Source organism: Pongo abelii, chromosome 12, assembly GCF_028885655.2.
Source record: "Pongo abelii isolate AG06213 chromosome 12, NHGRI_mPonAbe1-v2.0_pri, whole genome shotgun sequence".
NCBI lineage: Eukaryota > Metazoa > Chordata > Mammalia > Primates > Hominidae > Pongo > Pongo abelii.
The window spans coordinates 63,967,707-63,993,495 of record NC_071997.2 but is presented as its reverse complement, the minus strand read 5'-3'; the positions used below and the strand labels follow the sequence as shown (position 1 = coordinate 63,993,495).

General features: G+C 40.9%; 1 protein-coding gene across 1 annotated transcript in view; it reads left to right on the top strand.

Moving 5' to 3' along the window:
* Nucleotides 1–25,789, top strand: part of PLEK (pleckstrin) — a 32,435-nt gene that overhangs the window by 4,466 nt on the left and 2,180 nt on the right. Inside the window, exons 2-8 of the mRNA XM_002811949.3 lie at nt 10,496–10,651; nt 10,891–11,072; nt 12,723–12,814; nt 16,653–16,837; nt 18,547–18,651; nt 23,336–23,419; nt 24,278–24,347. Coding sequence (XP_002811995.1) covers nt 10,496–10,651; nt 10,891–11,072; nt 12,723–12,814; nt 16,653–16,837; nt 18,547–18,651; nt 23,336–23,419; nt 24,278–24,347 — 874 coding nt within the window. The remainder of the gene's footprint in view (nt 1–10,495; nt 10,652–10,890; nt 11,073–12,722; nt 12,815–16,652; nt 16,838–18,546; nt 18,652–23,335; nt 23,420–24,277; nt 24,348–25,789) is intronic.

Genomic DNA, 25,789 nt, shown 5'->3' with positions numbered 1-25,789 from the left:
GTGGTGAATGCTTTATGTATATTATCTCGTTTAATCTTCACAACAATGGGAAACAGGTACTTTGTTACTTTCATTTTACAGGTGAGGTGATTCATGCTTGGAAAAATTAAATAACTTACCTAAGGTTACAGAGCCTGGAAGAGGCAAAGTTGAGATCCGAATTTAAATCTAAGGCTCCAGAAATCATGCTGTTAAGCACTCTCTGTGCCATTTCTGTATTGCTTTTTAAATATGTTTTCACTGATAAATTTTCCTACCTGGAAGAGTTCACTTATGTAAAAAATATGCTACTGAATAGACTAGTTCCTTTGCCTTCAATGAGTTTATATAGGCACAACACAACCATTTGTTTGGGATATTATGTCAGTGATTTGATGGATCAGATTGGAACACTAGATGATGTGATTTACGTTGTAGCCGACATAAGGGCTTAACTGAATGCAGCATCAACTTAAAATAACATGTCCCATGGGTGTTCAAGAATAGATAATAGTAACTGACAGTTCTGTTTTAGATACGTAGTTTTGATCACAGTGTAATTTTCCTTTGAATTCCAGCCACACATCAGTATGTGAAGAGAGAAATTTGAGGGAAAGGGGAAGTTAAAAGAGACGTCTTCACTTTGTAGGGAGTATCTGAGAGGGGTTCTAAACACAAATATCCGATTGCCCTAACCCTCAGTCATTGGTTGTGGCTTCTTTCTGTGATGCTGGGTGTACACAGGAAGGCACACCTCAATTTGTGCATTCATCACACTGACCTGGAGGTCACTCTCTCCCATGTGAGACTGTGAACTATTTGAGAGCAGAGACAGGGTCTTGTTTATTTTAGTTTTTATTTTTATTTTATTTATGTATTTTTATTTATGTATTTTAGGTCTTCCTCTGTAGTCCAGGCTGGAGTGCAGTGGTGCAATCTTGGCTCACTGTAACCTCCACCTCCAAGGTTCAAGTGATTCTCTTACATCAGCCTCCCAAGTAGCTGGGACTACAGGCATGTGCCACCATGCCCAGCTAATTTTTATATTTTTAGAAGAGATAGGGTTTCACCATGTTGGCCAGGCTGGTCTTGAACTCTTGACCTCAAGTGATCCACCTGCCTTGGCCTCCCAAAGTGCTAGGATTACAGGTGTGAGTCACTGCGCCCAGAGTTGCTTAATTTTACATCCCAACAACCAGGCCAGTGTTGAAAGCATAGGAGCCATTCTATCATTATCTGTTGAATGAATGTGTCCCAAATAAAGAAACTTGCCTAAAATAGACTTCATAGAGACCAAAGTAACTTCTTAAGTCTTAAGAAAAGTAATTTCAATGGGGGTAGTCATTTTTGGGTGATCATATAGAATATATTTCAAGGACTTATTATTATTTTTTGGCTTTCAAGCAAGCCCAAGGGTTGGCAGTGACACCTGGAAATAGAAGACTAAAGGGGGAAAAGAGGGACACAGCAGGCACCTTGGAATAGATGTGTAGGATCTCAGGGTAGAAAGAGATGTTACAGATTTAATCCAACTTCTCATCTGCGGCTTGCATTTCTTTTATTCATCTGTTAACAAGCATGCTTGAGTACTTCTCTTGTTAGGGAACTCACTAATTAAATTTCCTCCCTTAAGTTATGCAGAAAACTGTTTTCCTGAAACCTCCACCGGCTGGGACTTCAAAACAATCCAGGCGTTCACACCTGCTCTACCTGTTCCTTTATGGGCTAAAACCTAGTCAGTTCCTCCAACAGTTAGAGAGATGATACCATCTTGGTGTTCTGCTTTGAACAGGCTCTGGTTTATCTGCAGCTTTGAGGTCCCTTGAACTCAGTATAGTTCTCCAGGGGCACTTGATAAGCATAGAACTGTAAGGAATAGGTACTGTTTAATGAGTGATTACTATACACCAATTACTGATTTAAGCAATTTACATGGATTGTTTTCATCTCCCAACAAAGCTAAGAAGTAGATATCATCATATCTGCTTGCCAGAAGGAGAAAATGAGGTTTAAAAACTTGCTCAAGGCCACATTACTAGAAAGTGGCAGATTTGGGATTTGAGCCTGAGCCATCCAGCTCCAGAGCCCATGGTCACCTGCAGGCTATGCTTTGTTTAAAGATAGAATTATCATCTTCCTTGCTTTCGATCTTACACTTCTATGTACACAACCACATTGAGTTTAGTTTTTTTTGACAGCCCACATCAAACTGCTGACTCATAGAGCTCCTTATTTCCCACATGCTCGTTTCCCACACCTTATAAGTCTTTAAAAAATATTATTAAAGAGAAAGACTGTATCTTATTTAATTTCAATTTGCATTTCTTTGATTGCAGTTGAAACAATCAATTATGTTTTATTGGACCCAGTTTTTATTCATTTGAGAATTGCTTATTTATATTATTTGCCCATTTAAAAAATTGGGAGTGTTTATATATTTCTTATTGGTTCTAAAGAGTTTAAAAAATTAAGGATATTGATTTTTAATCATATGATGATGCAAATATCTATGCATTTTCATTTGCTTTTCAGTTGTTGCAGTTTTTTAAATATAGAGAAGTTCGTTTTTTTTTTTTCTTGAGGTGAAGTCTCGCTCTGTTGCCCAGGCTGTAGTGCAGTGGTGTGATCTAGGCTCACTGCAATCTCCACCTCCTGGGTTCAAACGATTCTCCTGCCTCAGCCTCCCAAGTTGCTGGGACTGTAGGTGTGCACCACCACACCCAGCTAATTTTTGTATATTTTTAGTAGAGACTGGCTTTCACCATGTTGGCCAGGCTGGTCTCAAACTCCTAGCCTCAAGTGATCCACCCACCTCAGCCTCTTAAAGTGCTGGGATTACAGGCATGAGCCACTGCGCCCAGCTGAGAAGTGTATTTTTAATATGGTTAAATCTCCCATTCTTTATGATTTCTTCTTTTGATGTCATTTAATGTCAGACTCTTAGGTGCTAAATTATACCAGTCCCATGATGATGAACATCTATTTACCAGAAAACTTTAAATCTGACTCAGCATCCCATTCTGGACATGTACAGGTTTTGGCATATAATGGGTGAAAACACACATATGCTACACACACACACACACACACACACACACATACACACAGCATATGGATATATATATATATATCTCCATTAAAGTGAAATAGCTAGCTAAGTGGTCTAAAGAAATCGATACAAATTCCAGAATGACTCAATGTTATACAAGAACCAAAATGAAAATTACATCTGAGGGGAAGGGAAAAAGCATAAAATTGAGAATCAGGAGACCTGGATTCTACCTTAACTGGTCAGATGTACTAGGCCAATCACTTAACATTAATTGGTCAGATGTAGTAGGCCAATCACTTAACTGGGCCTCTACTTTTTTTATCAATATGGTGACAGTGTTGGTAGATGATCCTAAATTCCTCTGTCATTTGGACATTCCGTAATCACACTTCCAGGTTTGCTCTTGGGTGAGCATCAAGTGGGTTGGGGCCAGAAAAGGAAAAATTTAAGGATGGTCAAGGAGAGGTGCTGCCAGGTTACCCGAGTGAGAAACTGGTAGCCGCAGTAGTGGTGAAGAGGAGAGAGAAACCTCCTCAAATTCCATCATCCTGAGCTAACTCAGCATTATCAGGCCTGGAAGAATGTTTAAGCTTTGTAAGTGGTCAGATTTCTCTTGTTTCATAAAGTATCGGCCTCTTCATTGTGCATAATGACCCTGAATCCCAAATGACACATCCTCCTCAGAGTCAGACCCCTGAGGCTGCACTTAAATTAGAAAAGCACAAACTCATTTTGGACAGCTGGCTCCAGAGGCTTTGTCTACTGAAGGAATGCAATGCTGGCTTATCGCTACTCATGCTCCCAATTTCAAAGTCAAAAGCCCTGAGTGATGATGGCAGTTAATAATCTCAGCTAGTCCTGAAGTTAGGTTTAAAAGAGATTCTGGCAGTCATCTAGTGCAACTTTTCACTTCTAGCTCTGAGAACATGTCTTTCTTTTCTTATTTCCAGGTATTTTAAAAATTTTTTGTTAAATAGATTTGTCTATGTATTTCACTAAAAGTATATTCTAAATTTTAATACATAGCAGAGTCATATGTTACTCATTCATTTAATAATTTTCCCAAGTTATTTTAAAAAGTCAAGCCCACAGAAAAATGAGGAAACTAGTACCATTATTTATATACTCTTTACCTAGATTAATCAATTGATAATAGATGGGCACATCTGCTTTGTCTCTCCCTATCTCTATATTTCTGTGTAAATATACACACATCATTTTAGGTTGAGATAGTTGAGAGTAATTTACAGACATCATGCTACCTCACCCCAAAATACTTCCACATACATCTTCCAAGAAAAAGGACATTTTCCTATATAATCACAATGCCATTATCACATATAAGAAATTTATTACTGATAAAATGCCATTATCTAATACACCTTTACATTCAAATGGTGCCAGATCACTCAATAATATTCTTCATAGCGGCTTTGAAAAGAATCCATGATTCAATCGAGGACAATTCATTGCATGAATATGCTGTTTTTCCAGTGATTAAGTGAGAGAAGTAACTAATGTGGAATAGTTTCCTTCTATAGAAGCAGCTTGAAGGTTGGTGTTACCATAATCACTGTATACCCCTCCATGGAGTTAAGTAACAGGAACTGGAGTTAACAACTTTGTTTTTTAATTGAAGGATAACTTACATACAATAAGGTACACGAAGTGTGTCATAATTTTTTACATACCTATACCTCATGTAAGCAACACACAGATAAAGACGGAGACATTTCTAGTATGCTATGAAGTTCCATTGTTCCCTTCCTAGTCTACAGTCCCATCCTCGGTAACCATTATTGTAACATTTTCTCATAAGCTATGCCTGTTGTTGAACTTCATATGAATGCAATCATACTCTAAGCACATGTTTTGCCTGTTTCCTTTTCACTCAACATCTATGAGATTTATTTATAATGTTCCAGGTACTAGCGGTTCATTTTTAAAAAATTGCTAAGTTGTTTTCCATAGTATACATTTACTGTGTTAATAATGGATTTATATATTATATTATATAGTTTACTTATTCCTTCTCCTGTTGATGGGCATTTGGGTTAGTCTTTGTTTCTGGCTATGATGAATAAAGGTGTCATGAACATTATTGCATGAAACCTTTATGGCAATATGCATTCATTTCTCTCAGATCTTTGCCCAGGAGTGAAATTGCTGGTGCAAAGGACATATATGTGTTTAACTTTAGCATAAAACTGCCAGATATTTTTTCTGAATTGGATGTGATATTCTGCACTCCTGCCAGCTATGTTTGGGACTTCCAGTTATTCTACCTCCTTGTCAAGTCTTATTCTTCTCTGACTTTTAAAATGTTAGGTACTCTAGCAGGTGTGTAGAGGTATCTCATTGTGATTTGAATCTGCATTTTCCTGATAAATAATGATGTTGAACACTTTTTCATAAGCTTTTGGATGTTTTCTTCACTAAAGTGCCTGCTCGATACTTTTTGCTCATTTGAGAATAGGATTGTTTGTACTTTTCTTATTGATTTGCAGGAGCTCTTTGTATTCTAGATATGTTTTTTTCAGATGTAAAACAGAAAGGCATTTGACTGGAATTATTTCATGTGTTGGCACAGTGTCTGATCTTGCTGATTTTTAAAAGAGGAAATAATCCAGTGTTCGTCTGGAATAGTTATTCTGCCCATGCAGAAAAGAGATAGGGTATTTTAATTTAGAAAATTATTTTAGTAACTAGAACAAAGGAAATGTTTGGACAAGCAAAGTGATAGTCCCACAAGTGTTTATCTTTGCATAAATAGTCTTCCTTTTGGGCAACTGGACCTTTATATAGAGGCCCTTTGTATTTTGAGATAAGCAGCAGGGTCTCTTGGGAACTGGATGATAATTCTATTCTATGGTAGTCATGACAGGGTGATATCATGGGTTAAAGAATAGACCTTTGCCAAATTCTCCCAAAATATAGACCAGAAATAGAGACTTCCCTGTTTTAATCAGAATGGCCAATTTATTGCTAAAGGGGCAGCTGGCATGAACCCAAACTGAAAACATTTTAAGTAAGGATTTTCTTAAGGGCTACATTGATGTGGATAGCCTCATTCTGGCATTATAGACCTTTTGCAAGTGATTTTCATACGACTTAGCCATGCCTGCACACAAGGCTGCTGTCTGAGTTTCTTTTTGACATTCATATTCAGATAAAATCTGATTAGCTCAAGAGATGGAAGCAACTGCAGGGTGCATGCCACCACTTATGACTGCTTTGCCCATGGGAGACACGGCTGTTGGATCACGACACTTTTCCACTGAGTCCAGCCTCAAGCATCCATACTACTCAGTCTGAATTGACACTTGAGATAGATTCTACTTGCCATTCTTGAGTTGAACTGAACTCAATGGGCAGGTTTGGGAGCAGAAAACAAACCACATAAAGTCAGCCTGAAATGTACCAGACAGAAAGTAGAGATCCATGAGGAGCTTATGGGTTGACTGTCAATGTATATACATTTTATCTTAATTAAAAAAAAATTCCAGTAGAATGACAGTCCTCCTCTCGCCTGAAGGCATCTTTCCTGCGCAGCCTTGTTGTGCAAATGTGGACCACCTGCCTCCACACTGGCCAAAGCTGAGCTACATATTGTCCTGCAGAGGTCTATAGGATCATTTTAGGAAATATTGTCACACTTATTGTGTCTATTCTTATGTTAATCATTTCATTATGTCTTCTTTATTCAGTCCTATCTATTAATTGATAAATAATGTGATCTTATTTTTAATTTTTAATTTTTAAAATTTAAATTCTTGTGGGTGCATAGTAGGTATATATATTTATAGGGTACATGGGATGTTTTGATATAGGCATGCAATGAGTAATAATAACATCATGGAAAATGGGATATCCATCCCCACTAAGCATTTATCCTTTGTGTTACAAACAATCCAATTACCCTCTTTTAGTTATTTTAAAATGTACAATTAAGTTGGCAATAGTCACACTGTTGTGCTATGAAATCGTAGGTCTCATTTATTCTTTCTGTTTTCTTGTTTTTGGTACCCATTAACTATCCCCACCTCCCCCCAGTCCCCGACTTCCCTTCCTGGCCTCTGGTAACCATCCTTCTACTCTCTGTTTCCGTGAGTTCAGTTGTTTTAATTTTTAGATCTCACAGATAAGTGAGAACGTGTGATGTCTGTCTTTCTCTGCCTGGCTTATTTCACTCAACATAATGATCTTCGGGTCCACCCATGTTGTTGCAAATGACAGGATCTTCTTTTTTATGGCAAAGTAGCACTCCATTGTGTATATGTACTACACTTTCTTTATCCATTCATCTGTTGAGGGACACTTAGGTTGCTTCCAAATCTTATCTATTGTGAACAGTGCTGCAACCAACATGGGAGTGCAGATATCTCTTCCATATACTGATTTCCTTTCTTTTCAGTATATACCCCACAGTGAGATTGCTGGGTCAAATAGTAGTTCTGTTTTTAGTTTTTTGAGGAACCTCCAAACTGTTCTTCATAGTGGTTGTATTAATTTACATTCCCACCAACAGTGTACAAGTATTGCCTTTTCTCCACATCCTCATCAACATTTCTTATGGCCTGTCTTTTGGTTAAAAGCCATTTTAACTGAGATGAGCTGATATCTCATTGTAGTTTTGATTTGCATTTCTCTGATGATCAGTGATGTTGAGCACCTTTTCATATGCCCATTTGCCATTTGTATGTCTGCCTTTGAGAAATGTCTATTCAAATATTTTGGCCATTTTTTGAATGGTTTATTAGATTTTTTTCCTCTAGAGTTGTTTGAGCTCCTGATATATTCTGTCTATCAATCCTTTGTCAGATGGGTAGTTTGCAAATATTTTCTGTCATTCTGTGGGTTGTCTCTTCACTTTGTTGACTGTTTCCTTTGCTGTGCAAAAGCTTTTTACCTTGATGTGATCCCATTTGCTTATTTTTGTTTTGGTTGTCTGTGCTTGTAGGGTATTGCTCAAGAAATTTTTGTCCAGACCAATGTCTTGTAGATTTTCCCCAAAATTTTCTTATAGTCATAATGTGATTTTAATTACAACCATTCATTCCACAAATTATTGATTGAACACCTGACAATATCATGGTGAAGTAAGTTGTTGCCCTCCTGGAACATATAGTTGGGTGGCAATAGTTGACAGAGTGATTTTACACACTTTATATATAAAACATATGTACACATATGTATTTAAAGATATATACATTGTATAATGCATATGTACATTGTTCACATATAAGCATATGGCATGTGTTATACACTTGTATATACATATTTTATACATGATCTAAATCTAAACTATGCTTTAAGGTGGAATTATTATCTCTCTCAGAAAATAAAAAAAATATGGCTCAGAAATATTAAACATTTTACTGAAAGACATGTACAACTAATAAGTGGTTGACATGAGGCTCAAATGTAGGTTCGAGTTTTGACCCCAAATCATAGCATACATTGAAGCATCCTAAATATTTCAAGCATCATTGGATGACATGTCATACAATAATGGAGGAGGCCTGCAAGTCTGAGGCAGGTCGGATTCTTCACAACCCCAAACCTTACTCCACCAGAAGAGAAACCAAAGGGAGGTATGTTTTCTCACAAATACATTCATGCAGATCCTCAGGGCCTTCAGCTTTCCCATTCATTACTCCACATGGCAACTGGCTAAATACTTTTGACTCTTCCTCATTGGGACGATAGTGATACCAGTTCATTATCATTTTTCCAAGAATAGACAGGATGAAAACTCAAGGCATGGAAGACATTCATACATGGCCATCTGTCAAGATACTTAATAATACAGCCTCTTATTTGTAGAGCACATTCGAACTTATAAAGTCTTATCCAAATTATTTCATTTCCTATGTGCTAGAAATCTCTGAGGTAGTCATTCTTATCATTTTAGTGCTGGGAACTGAGCCTTAGAGAGGGCAAGTGGCTTACACAAGTGTGGGCAGTAAGAAAGCCATAGAACCAGCTGGGCACGATGGCTCACACCTGTAATCCCAGCACTCTGGGAGGCCAAGGCAGAAGGATCACTTGAGATCAGGAGTTCAAGACCAGCCTGGCCAACATGGTGAAACCCCGTCTCTACTGAAAAAAATAACATAAATATTAGCTGGGTGTGGTTGTGTGCACCTGTAATCCCAGCTACCTGGGAGGCTGAGGTGGGAGAATTGCTTGAACCTGAGAGGCGGAGCTTGCAGTGAGCTGAGATTATGCGGTTGCACTCCAGCCTGGGTAACAGAGAGAGAACCTGTCTCAAAAATAAAAAAATAAATAAAAACCAATATATATATATATAGAGAGAGAGAGTGCTTGAGCTAGATCATCTAAGATTCAGCCAGCCATCTCAGCAGTGTTACCAGAGCTTATAAGTGAAGGAAGATTTGGGGTAAAACCAGCTTTTATTTATACGCGTCTTCAGTGAGTCAGATTAGTTGGTTTGTAGGCCATATTTTGAAAACCACTAGGCTTTACAATATTTAATTCTTTCCCCAATTCTGACTAACCCTCCCAAGAATTGAAATATTCTAATACCCTGAAAAATAAAAACCCTTCCAACCAAACACCAATAATTATCATTTTTGTATTTTTCTCCTCAAAATAGGCAGTTAAACATGTAAAAATAAATAAAGACTTCAAAAAAAAAAAGAACTATAAGATCATGTGTCAGATGTAGTTTCAGAAGCAAGATCTGCCGACAGTTCTTACACATAGCGGGGGTGAGAATGTTACTATGAGGCGGCTCCTTTGCAGTTCTTAATGGTGTGAACCAGCCATGAAAAGGGAGGTGCAGGGGAAATCATAGCAGGAAAGGGTTTGGGTGGGGATGAAGTAGACAATAAGAAGGATTGGTTGCTCTTTTCAATGAAGTGTGATAGCTGCTAGCATTTGGCAGTTTGGGAAATGATCTTCTTTTGTATTATTTTAATGAACATCCCCTGTGTGCTCAGTATCATGAGCCAAGGAAAGTACCTGCTAATGTAATTGCCATGGAGAAGGAAAGATAACCATGGTGAAGACAATTAAAGAACTATATGAGGAAATATTTAACAAAGTTCAAGGATGTGTGGCACAATCAGTGAGAAAAGCGGGAGGCACCCCTGAGATCAGAGTGGGTCTGTGCAGTTAGAGAAGCCACATCAATGAGGTGGCTAAGCTGAGCCTTGAAGGATAGGGAGAGGTTAGGCAAGGAGAGAAAGAGGAGAGGGCAGAGTTGGGAAGGAGTATTCCAGAGAATGAGGTCAGCTTGAGCAAAGAGCCGGGAGTAGAAATGAGAATGGCTCCCCAAGTAGCCACTGATTTGAGAGGATTTATGTTGAAGGAACAGAGATGATGTCACAAAACGTTTTAAAAACCAACTGTAAGTAAATATAGAATCTTTCCTGTTAGGAAGAAAATACAGTTTGCAAAGAGCCCTGCCCATCTCCGCTCTTTTGGTTGTCATTACAGGGGAGCGTGTTCAATACGTGGAAACCCATGTGGGTTGTATTGTTAGAAGATGGAATTGAATTCTATAAGAAGAAAAGTGACAACAGCCCCAAAGGAATGATCCCGCTGAAAGGGAGCACTCTGACTAGCCCTTGTCAGGACTTTGGCAAAAGGATGGTGAGTTGACATCATGAGCTGCCGTGAACCCCTGGTCAGGCACTCACCTTTTGGTGCAAGCATTGCCTACAATGTGGGTGGTGCTCCTTGGGCTGGTCCCTCTCACCACCACCCACACCCCACCCTGGCATTTGGGTTTCTCTTGGCTAGAAGAGGTTTAGGCCAATGGCCTCTGCTTCATGAGGGGCCCCAAGCCCTTGAAATAAGTCATTTCTAATGGGATGTGTTTTGATTTTCAGTTCGTGTTTAAGATCACTACGACCAAACAGCAGGACCACTTCTTCCAGGCAGCCTTCCTGGAGGAGAGAGATGCCTGGGTTCGGGATATCAAGAAGGCCATTAAATGCATTGAAGGAGGCCAGAAGTTTGCCAGGAAATCTACCAGGAGGTCCATTCGACTGCCAGAAACCATTGACTTAGGGTGATTTTCTGTGTTTACTTCTCTTTACCCGTTCCTTCTGATAGACACAAACATAGCAGATCCCGCTCCAAGGCTTGCTTTGGCCACCTCGGATGTTGTATCCACTCTGCCAGGTCAATACTGGCACTTGGTGTACTAAAATGTTTACCTGGGTCTGAAGGAGTGATCCAAGGCCTACTAGCTGAGGAGAGGAGGCGAATGGAGTACAAATTCCCTCATATTGGGTACGAGAGAGAGAGAGAGAGAGAGAGAGAGAGAGAGAGAGAGAGAGAGAGAGAGAGAGACATCATCATTGCATTTATAAAGTAGCCATAATAAGTCAGTCTTGAAATAAAGCTTTAGGATCTTTAGGTAGAACAGAAAAGGCAGGGGCTAAGCATCCGAGCAAGCAAGGTTTCAAGTTCAAGTTCATACATTTACACACTCAGGAAGGGCCAGACAGGGTAAACACCCATCCTGGTGGAAGCCATTTATGTCCTGACCCGGTTTAATGGCCTCTTATGTTGGCTGGCTCGGAATTGCAGGTGATAGTTGTAGCCTAAATGTGGTCAGACGCCAACAGGAAGATCTAGCTCCTGACACAGGTTGGGAATGGGATTTCTTCCTTCCTGAATATCTCACATCTTTGGTCACATGAGCCCCTTTCTCTAGGAGTCCCTTTCTTCTTGGTAGTTTTGCCTTTTTGTTGAGCATTCCCTGAGACAGGAGCCCTGTTGAGAAGAATCCCATGCTGGCTGCTTAAAATGTCCAACAAGAATTTTGTTTTTATGGAGGGTGGGGTGGGGAGAGGCACTGAGAGGAGCCTAAAGACATCCCTTCTGCACTTCTGCCTGACAACACAAGACTTGGCATGGCACAGGAGTTTGAAAAAGTTTGTGAACTGACCTGAGTGAGACTCAGCAGCGCCCTTCACCACAAAAGCTTTTTGGCAAAGAGCTCCAAGGAGGCACCCAGTGTAGCTGCAGCTGCTGACGGGGGCCATCGAGTGACCACAGTCCTGGCCAGTGCTGTCAGAACTAAATGGGAAAAATGCTCAGACTACAGGGAGCCACAGGCCACATGGAAGGGGCCTTCTGTTTTGTTGCTTAGAGCTTCTCTCGTAAGGCTATCTTTGATGTATTACTTCAAGGACAAAAATGAGAACTTCTCACCATTTTGCCTTATATCTCATCATTTTAAAGATAAGACATATGCTTAGTGGAAGCATTCACTTTCTTAAAGGCAAATGTCTACCATAGATGGTCCCTTGAAAAGCATTAAATAATTGGGATATGAGGACTGAGGGACATTAAAGATGTAGAATGTGTAGAAAATGGACCCTAAGAACCTTTCATCTTTGACCTCTAAATTGGGGCGACTTTCCATCCCAGGCACCAATAATTAAATCAACAAAGAGCTGAATGAATTTAAGAGAATTTAGGAGACGTTAAGTACCTTCTAGCATTGCTAAACGCTGTGCAGGCTACAGAGTTATGCAGATATGAATGCTGCCCCTCCACTACTTATGATCTGATGAAAGGAGATTAAGCTCAGCGGCTACGTGGGGTGGGGGAGCTTGTGCTCACCTCCCAGAGAGAATTTACCATTCTGAAATGTTCCACTCATCCAACTGAGATTTTTTTTTCTTTTTTTTTTTTTATCTCTGTGCAGTGCCTTATATTTGTCCATGAAAGACACTGAAAAAGGAATAAAAGAACTGAATCTAGAGAAGGACAAGAAGATTTTTAATCACTGCTTCACAGGTAAAAGCACTTGCAGGCCTGAAATAGGGCAACTGGGAAGGCGATATGGAGTCCTCCTTCGGCCTCGTGTGTGAGGTGGGGGTATGAAGTATGGGGGTTGGAAGGGGTCCCAGAATGCAGCCTGGTGAGCCTGAGAATGAAGCTCCTACAGAGTGAAAATAGAAAGAAGTTTGTTGTTCAAGCTAACGATTTTGTTCAAGCTTTATTTGTTCAAGTTAACATTTGTTCAAGCTAACGTTCCAATCAAAGGATTTTTTTCTCAATAAATGGCATTATGTTGAGACTTGCTAGAAATAGACACAGAATTGGATAAGATGCAACCCTTACTACGATAAACAGGGATTAAGGCATACAATGTAAGTTTTAAATGACAATATTAGGGCTATCAGAGGCTGCACAGGGTCAGGTATTAAGTGTTATGAGTTTAGGTAGTATGGTGTAGTGGTTAAAAACATGTCCTTTAGAGCCAGACTACCTTGGTTCAAATTCTGGCTCTGCAACTTACTAGTTGTAAAACCTTGGCTCAATAATTTAGCCTCTCTGTGCTTCACTTTCTCTGTCTATTTAGTGGGGATAATCACAGTGCACCTACCTCATAGGCTTGCCATTATGTGTGTAGAGCAGTGCCTGGCACACACTCAGTGCTATATGGTGCAAGCTCAAGTGGTTATTGTGTTTTAAGTGGTCACATGTCTGTGCAACCAATTCCAGGGGTTCAGAAAAAGAGAAAGAGCTCAGGGGTTGATGGGATGAATAGGAGGTGGTACCCAAATTTGACCCTGAAAGATGGGTAAAATTTCATTAAATATTTATAGGAGGATTTTTGATGAGGAGCCAGGGCAGAGGATGAGCAGAGGATGGGCAAAGGATGGTGAGGACAAAGTTATGAGGCAGACATGTGCAGAATATGCATCTAGAAAAAGAAGCTGACCAGCTTAGTAGGGCTGATGGTTCATCGGGGGAGCAAAATGCGATGTACAATTTGGTACTAAGTTTGTCAGATACCAGGCCTGGCTTTCTTATGGTGACAAGAGAGATCAAAGGAAGAAAACTCTGAGCTGATATAGCAAATGTAGAATCTAAGAGGATGTGCCATCAACAGATAATCCATGAAATTGGTCCAGGTCAGGATTAGCAAGGCTAAGGGGAGAAGGCTGTGATCACTAAGGGGAAAAGGCTATGGTCACTGACGATGAGATAGTCCCCCATGGGAATAGGCCTCAGAGTCAAGGCAGCAGCCCTTGAGCATCAGACAAGGCAGGGCTGAGGTTTGGGATCAAGACACCAAGCTGTGAGTGGTGATATGAGAAAGTTACAATAGCAAAGGAAGGTCCTAACTCTAGCAGGACCGAGGTCACTGCAACAGCCTTGGGCAAAGGGAAAAGGAGGGGATTTCAATGTAGACTTGGGCACCCAATCCAGGTCAGACTGATTTCCACTGTAATGTGTTACTGAGTCCCAGAGTATTGGGCTGGTCTTCTTCTTCTTCTTCTTCTTCTTCTTCTTCTTCTTCTTCTTCTTCTTCTCCTTCTCCTTCTCCTTCTCCTTCTCCTTCTCCTTCTCCTTCTCCTTCTCCTTCTTCCTCTTGTTCTTATTCTTCTTTTCTCCTTTTTCCTCTTCCTCTTCTTTCTTTTTGAGACGGAGTTTCACTTTTGTTGTTCAGGCTGGTGTGCAGTGGTGCGATCTTGGCTCACTGCAACCTCTGCCGCCTGGGTTCAAGCGTGATTCTCGTGCCTCAGCCTCCTGAATAGCTGGGATTACAGATGTGCACCACCATGCCTGGCTAATTTTTGTGTTTTTAGTAGATTCGGGGTTTCACCATGTTGGCCAGACTGGTCTCAAACTTCCGACCTCAGGTGATCTGCCTGCCTTGGCCTCTCAAAGTGGCCTGTAATCCCTAAGATTACAGGTGGGCTAGTACTTCTTAAATCCTTCTTGTTGAAGGTCAGGGTGGGTTTTGGACATTTCTATGGGTGGAGCCTTCATGGGGGAGTCAGGTGGCCTCGGCTGGGAGATGAAGGCTGCAGCAGAGACTGGGACCCAGCAGTGCTGACACATGATGGAAGACCTTAAATGTCCGATGACTGGCAGACTAGACCAAACTTGTCTTTCAAGCTTCAGCATGCCTCACTGAGTGAGCGTGGATGCAAGGGTTAGAACACTTAAAAGTGACAGCCCAGAGTAGTTGTAACTTCGGCCTAAGATCACTCAAATTCCCTGAGTCTTAATTTTCTTATCCTTAAAATGAGGACTGCAATTACCATCCTGCCTCTTTCACAGGCTGCTATGAAGATAAGAAGAAATGCAGTGTCACTTAGTTTATCCTTGTAGAGAAAGAAAAGTGAGCAAAAGCCTTTCATACATAACATTGATGGAAGGCTTGCTATCCAACTGCTGTCACTCCTGTTTTGAGGGTGGCATCCCTACTGCTTTTGCCTGGATGACAGGACAGGCAGGCTGTCATGTTGACTCCCTTTTTGGCTTCATTTGTAAGGAACACACTGCTTTTTATTTTTATTTTTATTTTTAAATTGACACATAATGGTACATATTTATGGGGCACAATTAATGTTCTGATACACATATACATTGTGCAGTGATCAAATCATGGTAATTAGTGTATCCATCACCTCAAATATTTATCATTTTTTTGTTGTAAGAACAAACATGCTGTTTTTAATACAAAGCTTCATTGTAACCTGCTAATAATCCAATGTATGGGTCAATTTCATTTTCTTCTCTTTGCAATCATCTCTTGAGGCAGAAAGTTGCTTTAATGACTTCTCAAGGTCCCTGCTAGACTCTGCAAAGTCATGACAATCAGTGCAGGTGATGTCATAAAATTTTAATTTAGGACATATATCCATCACATTATTTCCTATTTAAAAACTTAAAATGATTTCCCATTAGCCAAATTTCTTACTGTGCCATCAAAGCTCTCCCCACCCACCCTTCACCTCCCTCCTCCTCTTATTTCCTTTTGTCTTCTTTCCAACTCCTCCCCTGCCCCACGGGGCTGCTTTATGCCTGAGTGCATCTGTTCACACTGCTGCCCCCTCAGCTTGTGCTGGTTCCTCTGCATCCTGCCTCATATGCTTGGCAAACGCCTACTCATGTTTTAAGCCTCTGCCCAGTGTCACTTCCTCTATGAATCTTTTCCTGATGGTGCATGCACAGCCCTCTTCTCTCACCTCCTTCACCTCTTTCACACCTTCAGATTTGACCCAGTAGTCTCGCAACTGACTTATAGCAGAGCGCTTGTTACAAGACTTATTTATTACACCCATCATGCCCTTTTACACTCCCTGAGGGAATTTCTCCAACACCCAGTACAGTACCTAGCATTGAGTAGGTGCTCAGTAAATGTTTGTTCATTAATGGGATAAGTGAGTGGGTTAGTAAAACCTATTTCTTTGATGCATGTGTTGCTTTTTTTTTTTTTTTAAGACAAAGACTTTATTTTTTTATTTTTAAAGTTACTATTTTTTGAGATGGAGTCTGTTATGTTGCCTGGGCTGGTCTTGAACTCCTGGGCTCAACTATCCTACTGCCTCAGCTTCCAGAGTAGCTGGGACAACAGGTGTGCCACCATACCTGGTCGTGTGTTTCTTCTTAAGCAGCATGTAGATGTTCTTAAAAACCCTTTACATAGTTTTTTGTTTGTTTGTTTGTTTCTAGTGGGTATCTATCCCACTGATTTTGTTTTCTCTTTCTTGAAATAACAGGGGAAACAAGACAAGTCAGACCTGCGGGTGCGCTGGAGTCAGCTCAGGGGTGATTGTCAGGGGCTTATTCTTCGGTAAGGAGAGTTAACCTTCCCTGTGCTGGTCCCATCTAGGTAACTGCGTCATTGATTGGCTGGTATCCAACCAGTCTGTTAGGAATCGCCAGGAAGGCCTCATGATTGCTTCATCGCTGCTCAATGAGGGGTATCTGCAGCCTGCTGGAGACATGTCCAAGAGTGCAGCGGATGGAATTGCTGAAAACCCTTTCCTGGACAACCCTGATGCCTTCTACTACTTTGTAAGAAAAGCTCTCCATTTCTTCTTCCTGTAAGGGAGGCTGCACTGAGCAGATTCTAGATTGATTTCAGTTCATAGACATCTATAGAGCACTGTTAGGCAGTGTGTAGGGAGGTCAGCCAGGAAGAACAAGGGAATACCTGAAGCTTCCAGGCCCATTTAGAGCTTCTGTTATACCAGCATTTCCCAACTCAACAGCTGCCCTCTCCACAACACTCGCCCTGTCCAAGTGAATTTGTTATTATAAAAGGATACTACTGTTTACTTGAAAAAAATTTTTTAATGGACATTTTAAAGTTGTTTCCTATTTATTTATTTATTATTTATTTATTTATTTTTTTAGATGTAGTCTCACTCTGTCACCCAGGCTGGAGTGCAGTGGTGTCATCTCGGCTCACTGCAACCTCCGCCTCCCGGGTTCAAGCGATTTTCCTGTCTCAGCTTCCCGAATAGCTAGGATTATAGGCATGCGCCACCACACCCAGCTAGTTTTCGTATTTTTAGTAAAGACAGGATTTCACCATGTTGGCCAGGCTGGTCTCGAACTCCTGACCTCAAGTGATCCACCTGTCTCTGCCTCCCAACTATCTATTCTTATTTTGAGCAATAATTCATTTATAAAACCGTCTTAGACCCTAGTCCATGGCAAGCGTTCTCTAAGACAAGAAGATACAGCCACGTAGACAAGCGTGCTGGAGGGACAGGCAAAAATCCTGCCCTCCTATAGCTTCCTTTCCAGACAAGAGTCTATAAATCACAGGTTTGATGTGTTAGGTGCATTGTTCCAAATGTACGTTAAAACACGTGACTCTTAATACAAAATGTGTCCATGGATGTCACTTCCTGCAGTCATCTTGTGTACCTCCCACAGTATGCTTACCCACGATTGAGAAACACTATATTATACAATGTGAACCTGTTCTTAGGCCACGTGAGCAATGGTGGATTTCTTGGGGGATTTTGGCAGTTTTGTTTCTGTCTTGGATCAGAGCACAGAATTTAGGAAGTTACCTAAGAGAACCATCCTTCTTATAAACATGAAGTTAACACCCTAGAGGGTTTCATTTCACTTTAGGGGAAGTTCCACAGTCTGTTTTTTTTTTTTTTTTTCCTTCAGTCCTTTGATCTGGTCATTTATAGCCATTTCAATGCAGGATTCTAAAAATACCCATCACAGTGGCTCCTCTTCCTCGGTCTGATTCATCATCCACTTTTGCTGAGCAAGTCCCACTTCCCTCATAACCTCAGGGGAAGAGGCTGGACACATGCTCTCACTTTTCTCCAAGAGGGAGCTCAGTGACAAATGTTGAGCTGGTGATAGTATTGCAAATGAGAAATTAGCCTGCCCTGCTTTCAAGGATGTGACCATGATATCCCAAGAGAAGGAAGGCTTTGAAGGCAGACATGTGCCTGGTTAGGAAGATGGAGTTAAAATTAGGATACAGCTTGGGAGACCCTCCAGAATAAAAGGATATTGACAAGGTCACAGCTGAGTGGAGACAAGAAAGGAACAGCCCCTGAAGCAAGTAAAAGGAGGAGGAGAAACTCGCTCATCAAGGACCTTTGAAGTTCAGATTGGGATGTACACAGGAATGGAGGAAAAAGGAGGAGGCTGCCCTCATGGCTGGAGGGGAGGGGGAAATGGAGATGGCACAAGTTGCAATGTGCCTAAGACTGGTGACGTCAGCTTGCTGTTTGATCTTCCAACAGCCAGACAGTGGGTTCTTCTGTGAAGAGAATTCCAGTGATGATGATGTGATTCTGAAAGAAGAATTCAGAGGGGTCATTATCAAGCAGGGATGTTTACTGAAGCAGGTGAGTGGCCACCACTGCTCCCGTCTAGCCTTTTCCCTTTACAAGGTCCTTTTTGTTTCTAAGTTACCCAATGACTTTTGGTTTGTTCGGTTAATAGTCAAGCAGAAAATGAAACCCACAGAGTGAAAGATAGATGAGTAGCTCTGTAGATATCAAAGTGGCTTTAGGTCAGGAAGATTGAGTTTGACAGGGCAGAAGATGTCCCTAAAAGTAGGAAAATGCCTCTCTTATCAATATCATAGGAAAAAAAGGTGTTTCAAGAAAAATATGGCTGGAGGAGATAAATTGTCTAAGAGATGCCATCCAAAAGACAAAGCTGTCTCATGGTAAAAGTACTTCCATTTTACCTGTCCCTCCTCCCTTCAAAGCAACCAGGAAAACAGGAACAGGCCACACCCAGAAGAGGAACAGAGTACACCACTGAGAGCAAAGAAGAATCATTCCAGTCTGTGCTTAGGGCATGACAAGACCAAAACCTGGGCATGCAGAGGCCAGTTCACAGGAACAGCAGGCAAAAGTCAAATGCAGATTGAGGGCATGGACAGAGTCCTGGGGGGATGTCCAGGTGTCCACAGGTACAGGCCACCATCAGTCTTGGAGGCAAGGGCTGGAGAGTGCTGAGGAGCTCTAGTCGGTTACCAGGTGCCAAGGCATATGATGCCAAGAGGTAAGAGATGGACAGGGGCCGAGATGACTGAGGAAGCCAGGGCCAGCACCTGGTGGAGGAAGTCGCAGGAAGACATAAGAATATTCAGGGGGAAGCTAGTTGATACTAGCACAAGGCATCTTAGAGGCCAAGGCTGCTTTGCAGGACCAAGGTCTTGCCTTCCTGGCTGCACTGTGAAGCTGTCTTAAAAGCGCTGCTCAGTATATAATGGAGAGAATCTGTTGCCATCAGGAGATTTCCATGTACTGTCTATAGGCTCCATGGGACTGGGGGATTTGATTTATTTCATGTTAGGACCCTGAATGTCCATCTTAGTGATTAATGGAACGGGCAAGGAGGGAAGAACCAGAGAAGAGCCCATATTTACATTTATAAAGAGGGACTCTGGGCTGGGCTAGCTGAAAGGAGGTATAGGTATGGATTTTGAGTTTCACTGGGGGAAGTGGGACATTTGAATGGAAAAATTACCTTCATATCAGGTTTTAAGAGAACAGTGTCCTAAGAAATATATGGCAAGGATTTATAAAGAATTCATGGACTATTATAATATTTTTTTATGACAGGGTGACCAGCTGGCTAGATTAAAAGAAAGGCATGGGGCAGGGCCAGCCTTATACCGGGAAGGCTCGGGCAGTTGCCTACGGACAGTTTGCCCGCTGCTGCTTTCTCGTTGGTTCTACCAAATATGTTCCTGGCTCTTTGATTGCAGGTGCTGGAATGTGGCTGTTAAGACAAGAAGAGTAACTTGGGAGGGAATTTCCTTATTTTGTTGATTTTTTCCATATTTCTATGTTGTTGTCAGTTGTTTCTTGAATTAGTTGATTGGGCAAGTCCTAATCTAGAATGGGGCTCTTGGAAAGCCAAGGATGAAGGTTAATGAAGAGTAGATAAAGTTGGGACTGGACTGGAGCCATGTCTCCGTGAAGCAGCCCAGTAGGAGACCTGGGATGGTCAAAAATTGTGTGTGGGTAATGGGTGTCTGGATGTATTTTGAAGACAATAGGGACAAGGATTGAACTTATGTGTTTTCCTTTGCCTCCTTTGCCTGGCCTTTGATAGGTACAATTTAGCCTTAGCTAGCTCGGTTGGTGCACATTTGAATCTCCCAGGGAACTGTTAAAACTGCGTGCCAGGCCAGTTAAATCAGAGCCTCTGGATTTTTACAGCTCCCAAGTGATTCTGATGTGCAGCCAAAGCTGAGAACCACTGAGCCAGCCTTTTTCTTAAAAGCTGGTTTATTCTATTATCAGTATACAAGTTAAATAGACTTTCTTAGAAGCTTCCTTTTTATGTGAAGAAAACAGAAATCTATATGCGTTCAGGAATTTTGTTCTTTTACAATATTCTTTCCTCTGAATTTTTTTTCAGGGGTTGGGGAGCAAAAACCTCTTCAATCTGAATTGACACTTCCCCTTAATGTTTCTAATCTCTTAGCTCAGTGGTTAGTAACCATGGTTTACATCAAAATCACCCAAGGGATTTTCAGAATTTTAAAAACTTTTTCTTAAAATTCCAAAAGTAAGCCTCCCTTGTGTTTACTGCTGGGAGTTAGCCAGGATTAACCTCATAGAAGGCGTGTTATAATGAAGAAGGACACCTGTGCTCCACACCTCACAGATGGGAAGTAGCTGTGGCTAACTGGGGGCCATTACCCCTGCCCCATTATTTTCTCATCCCAGGATAAATAATCCTACTTGGCAGCAAGTTTGAGAATGAATGATCTTAGATTATATTCAATATAATCCCTTTTTATATAATTGTTTCTGTTATGACAATGAATAAAGTATCTGCTTGTTTAATTCTCAACCACATTTAGATTCCTTAAGGGAGAGGAACAATGTGTTATATATGCTTCTCTTGTATCTGCTGCAGAGTTCAGCATCCTTCTTGATTTATCATAGGCAATGAACACTTGGGGAGCTAATTAAGTCAAATATAAGTAGATGACTTTGACAGTTCAGTAACAATTCTTGGAAACCCGAGGCATACATGCATTTCTTAATATTCCTTAGAAAATACTCATTAAGTGAAAGATGACCAGAAATGTACCTGCTAATTTCCAACTCTTCAACACGTCACATTGTGATGTCAGTGAGAGCTTAAAGGGAATATGGTGGTTGGCTGATTTCACATCCTCCTGTTACCTTCCTCTTCCACTGGCTCATAATAAGTGGGTGATTGTCCAGCAATTGCATAATACAGCATGACATGTGTGTCTGTCAGTGAAGAGGAAATGGTATGGGGTGGCAACTTTAGTGTCGTTATTCTGAAGGGCAACATCAGTTAAGGCAAAGAGCAGCAATGTATACTTTTGGAAGTCTATGCTTTGCAAAAGCCATTTTGGACATGATATAGCAGGTAGGAATATTTTCTGTCCTTGCATATGACTCTGCAGGGGTTCCAGCTCCATCCTTCAGGAAGTAGAAAGTTCTTTGGAAATGCGTTCCTTCACCAAATGTTTCGCCAAAAAACTTAGGCCCATTTCTGAAAGCTTCCTTGAAGCTCCTCTGGATTTATGAAGGAGGCACTGTTTGCTAAGATCACACATGTTTTATTGCTTTCAGCACAAGTACAATGAAAAATGTTGGAAAATTTGTACACATGCTTGCCAATATGTGGTGCTTTAGAAATTGCAAATAGTATTTCTTGTATTGGCAAGACAGAAACTATGTATCTTTTAATATAATACTATTTTTGGCTTCTGGAGTTAAGTCATTTGAATTTCCTGTGGGAAATCATACAGTCAGGTTTACCATGACAGTTTAAAATCTGCTACACACTAATGGAAATAACTTGGTAACTCATGGCAAGTACAAACAGATATGAAGTGGCTGCTATATGCCAGGCACTGTGGCCCTGGGGAACAAAGATAAGCAAGACACAAATCCTGCCCTTAAAACTCAGTCTAGACAATGTCAGTGTTTAATTCTATTGGGAAAGGCCAAGTCATCACCTTCTTTCTTCTTCTTCTTTCTTTGTTCCTTCCTCTTTCCTTCCTCCTACCTTCCTCCTCCTTTTCTCCTCCTCCTCCTCCTCCTTCTTCTTCTTTCTCCTCCTCCTCCTCCTCCTCTTCTTCTTCCTTCTTCGTCATGTCTGTTACAGCAACAGGCATTTCCATTCTTACTGCAGCTACCTAAGATTTAGTTCCTAATAATTTTATGCCTGGATTGTTGTGATCCTTCCCTAATGAATTCTTTTTTACTTACCATCTTTTCCTGGGCTTTCCTTTAATCTAGCCAGCTGGTCCATCCTGCACTTTGTCACCATATTAATCTTCTTAAAATGTAATTGTAATTCTTTCACTTCCTACTCAAAAGCCATCAACAACAAACCCTGCCTTTTATTTCCACTAAATCTCTGTCCACTTTTCCCACCTTGCCTCTGCTACTCTTCATGAACCCTACATTCTAGCCAGACTGCTCTTATTCATCAACACCTGAGTATGTCTCTTGCATTCCCACTTCTGCTCTTGTGTTGTCAGTTGTCCTCCTACCCACCTTTGTCTTGCCCATCTAAATCCTGTGTCCCACATGGATAAGTGCAGGTCTTTATGAGGCTTCCTTTGATATCCAAAGCCCACAATTTCATATTCCCTACTTAATGCCTTTGGAATCCATTATCTATATCAATTATTTGATTTGGGCATTTGCTACTTTATATTTCAACATAGGTCATAAACTCTTTAAAGATCAAGGCATCTTAAACCTCTTTATTCCCCCTACATTACCTAACATAGCACATTGTACTTTGTACTGCCTTATATCATACTAAAACTGGAAGACAATAATTAGAAATAGTTTAATCCACCTCTTCGATCTAATAACATCCAAATTATTAATTGGCTGTAGCGCTATCTCCCTGACAAAGCCCTAGGCTGGGGTATTGTTATCCTGGAGTTAGTATTTCATTTTCTCTTTCTTTTCTCAATTCAACAAATAATTATTCTGCAGGTATTGTATGTACAGAGTGATGCTGGGAATTCACCATCCTTTCTTTTAATGTTGATCCTGGATACAGGGGCATAGGAGGAAAAACTGGAAAGTGAGGAAGTTCATCTTGAGAGAAGACCCTGCCTACCTGCACTACTACGACCCTGCTGGGGTAAGATCCTGTGGTTCATAAATCCATTCAAATAAATAAATCCACTGCATTTATAATCTGGGCTTCCTATTCCCCTCTCTACTCTGTTGATATCCCCTTTTTCTCTTTACTGGCCCACTTTTTTTTTCTCCCATTCTCCTCTACCTTTTTCTATCCCCTTTCAATGCAAAGATCTGAGTTCTTGGGCCTCTGAGGTCAGTATAAGCTTAGGGATGGAACAAAATATCACTATAATTTATTTGGTCAACTCAACATATTTTTTCCCCAATCTGATATTTTCAGGCGAATTAAATCAGTCCATGGTTTAATATGCATAAAGGTGATAATTCCTCATCCAGGTCAACTTAGATGAGGGTATTGTTTAAGTTCAGCAATGTGGGCTGTTGATTGTCGAAGAGGACTTTTTCCACCATAAAATGAACCACTTTTAAAGCATGAAGACAACTCTGGGTAGGGTGCTCACCCTCTGCTTGCAGCACTGAGCTATTTGACTTCCCCTTGATGGTTATATTGCTGCATCAGGTGCACGGGACCAAAGAGCTCTGGAAACATGTAGCTCTTTTTTAGTGGGATACAGTGACCTGAGTGTCTCCACCTCTCCTGTCACTTTGCTCCAGATTGAAGCCCAGATTGACTTGCATTTTCTCATCGAGCCTCCTGGCCCCACTGAAGCAGGGTGTGCAGGATCTGGAAGGACCCTAGATCTGGAAGCAGTTTTTCTTTAATCTCCTTTTGCTCTTACTTATTTTGGGGGGCCCTGATCTATATTAGAGTGAGTCTGGCTTTTTCACCAAGAGGATGAGGTCTATCTATACGCTGTATTTTGGAAACATAACGAACAACTCCTTTCTTCTTTAGGCAGAAGATCCCCTGGGAGCAATTCACTTGAGAGGCTGTGTGGTGACTTCAGTGGAGAGCAACTCAAATGGTAAGATGAATTTCTGTGTGAGAGAGGTGTGTCTGCTCAGACTCCCCTCCCACACCTGGACATCCTGGGCCAAGATTAATCAATCAATCAATTAATCAGGATAAGCAGGAATGGGCCAGGCATGGTGGCTCACACCTGTAATCCCGGCACTTTGGGAGGCCGAGGAGGGCAGATCACTTGTGATCAGGAGTTTGAGACCAGCCTGGCTAACATGGTGAAACCCCATCTCTACTAAAAATACAAAAATTAGCTGGGCACGGTGGCACATGCCTGTGAATCGTTTGAGCTTGGCAAGTTGCAGTGAGCTGAGATTGTGCTACTGCACTCCAGCCTGGGTGACAGAGCAATACTCTGTCTCAAAAAAAAAAAAAAAAATATATATATATATATATATAGCAGGAATAAATTTACTGTCTGAAAGCCTTGGAGAAACTAAGAGTTATTTTTTGTCTCCCAACTGCTGTCCAGGCTCTCCAGGCCTTGGGGAGTTGGATGGCTTTGTGGATGCCTCAAGCAAGTCCCTGAGCAATGCTGGGAAAACTCCATCACTTTACAATGGCTTAGAAGAAGAGCAATGAGGGGGTTGCACTAGAGACCCTAGACCACAAGGCTATGATTTGGTGCGTGGAATAACCACGTGGGTGTAGTTTGACTTCTCAGGTGCCGAGGACAAATTGTATCTCTGGGGTGATGTGGTTTCGACATCCCAAACCCTGGTTTTGTCCTGACATTTTGGTTTGTAGTATGCTAAAGGCTGACAGGAAAACATCATAACTGCAAATGCCTAGAGTTTTACTGTGCCTGGATTTGCCCACTTCCACTCCCACCACCTAGAATTATACTTTGGTTTTAGGGCAGGAAGCATGCTGGTTCTTTATTTGATTTGTGATGTTTTAAGTATTGTCACAGTATTGGCCAGGTTATTGCCTTTTAGTCTTCAGCAGAACTCTGACTTAGCCCTTGATGAAAAACAGTTCAGGCTATAACTTGTGGTACTGTTGGTAGGTCTGGCTTTGTGTATGTATATAAACATATATATATACACACACACATATCTATATTATAAATATAAATATATAAATATATATTATAAATATAAATCTATATTAACAGAAAGACAGGTAGATAGATAGATATCAGGAGCAACCCTTGGTTTATATTATGAGCAGAGGGAAGGTACCCATTAGAAACTATTAGAGGTTACTCATTAAATGCTGTTGCTATACAAAGGTAAGAAATTTAGTTTGCCTGTAAAAAGAAAATGTTTCTTCTTAAGTGTTTTACCTATTTCTTAAAAATATATATACACACACAATCATACGATGTATCTATTATATCAATACTATATATATATAACTGTGCAATGAATTATTCTATAATCATACCTTGTTTGTATGTTTGAAAGCCACATAGTCAATTTCCTTAGAACATGAAGAAAACAG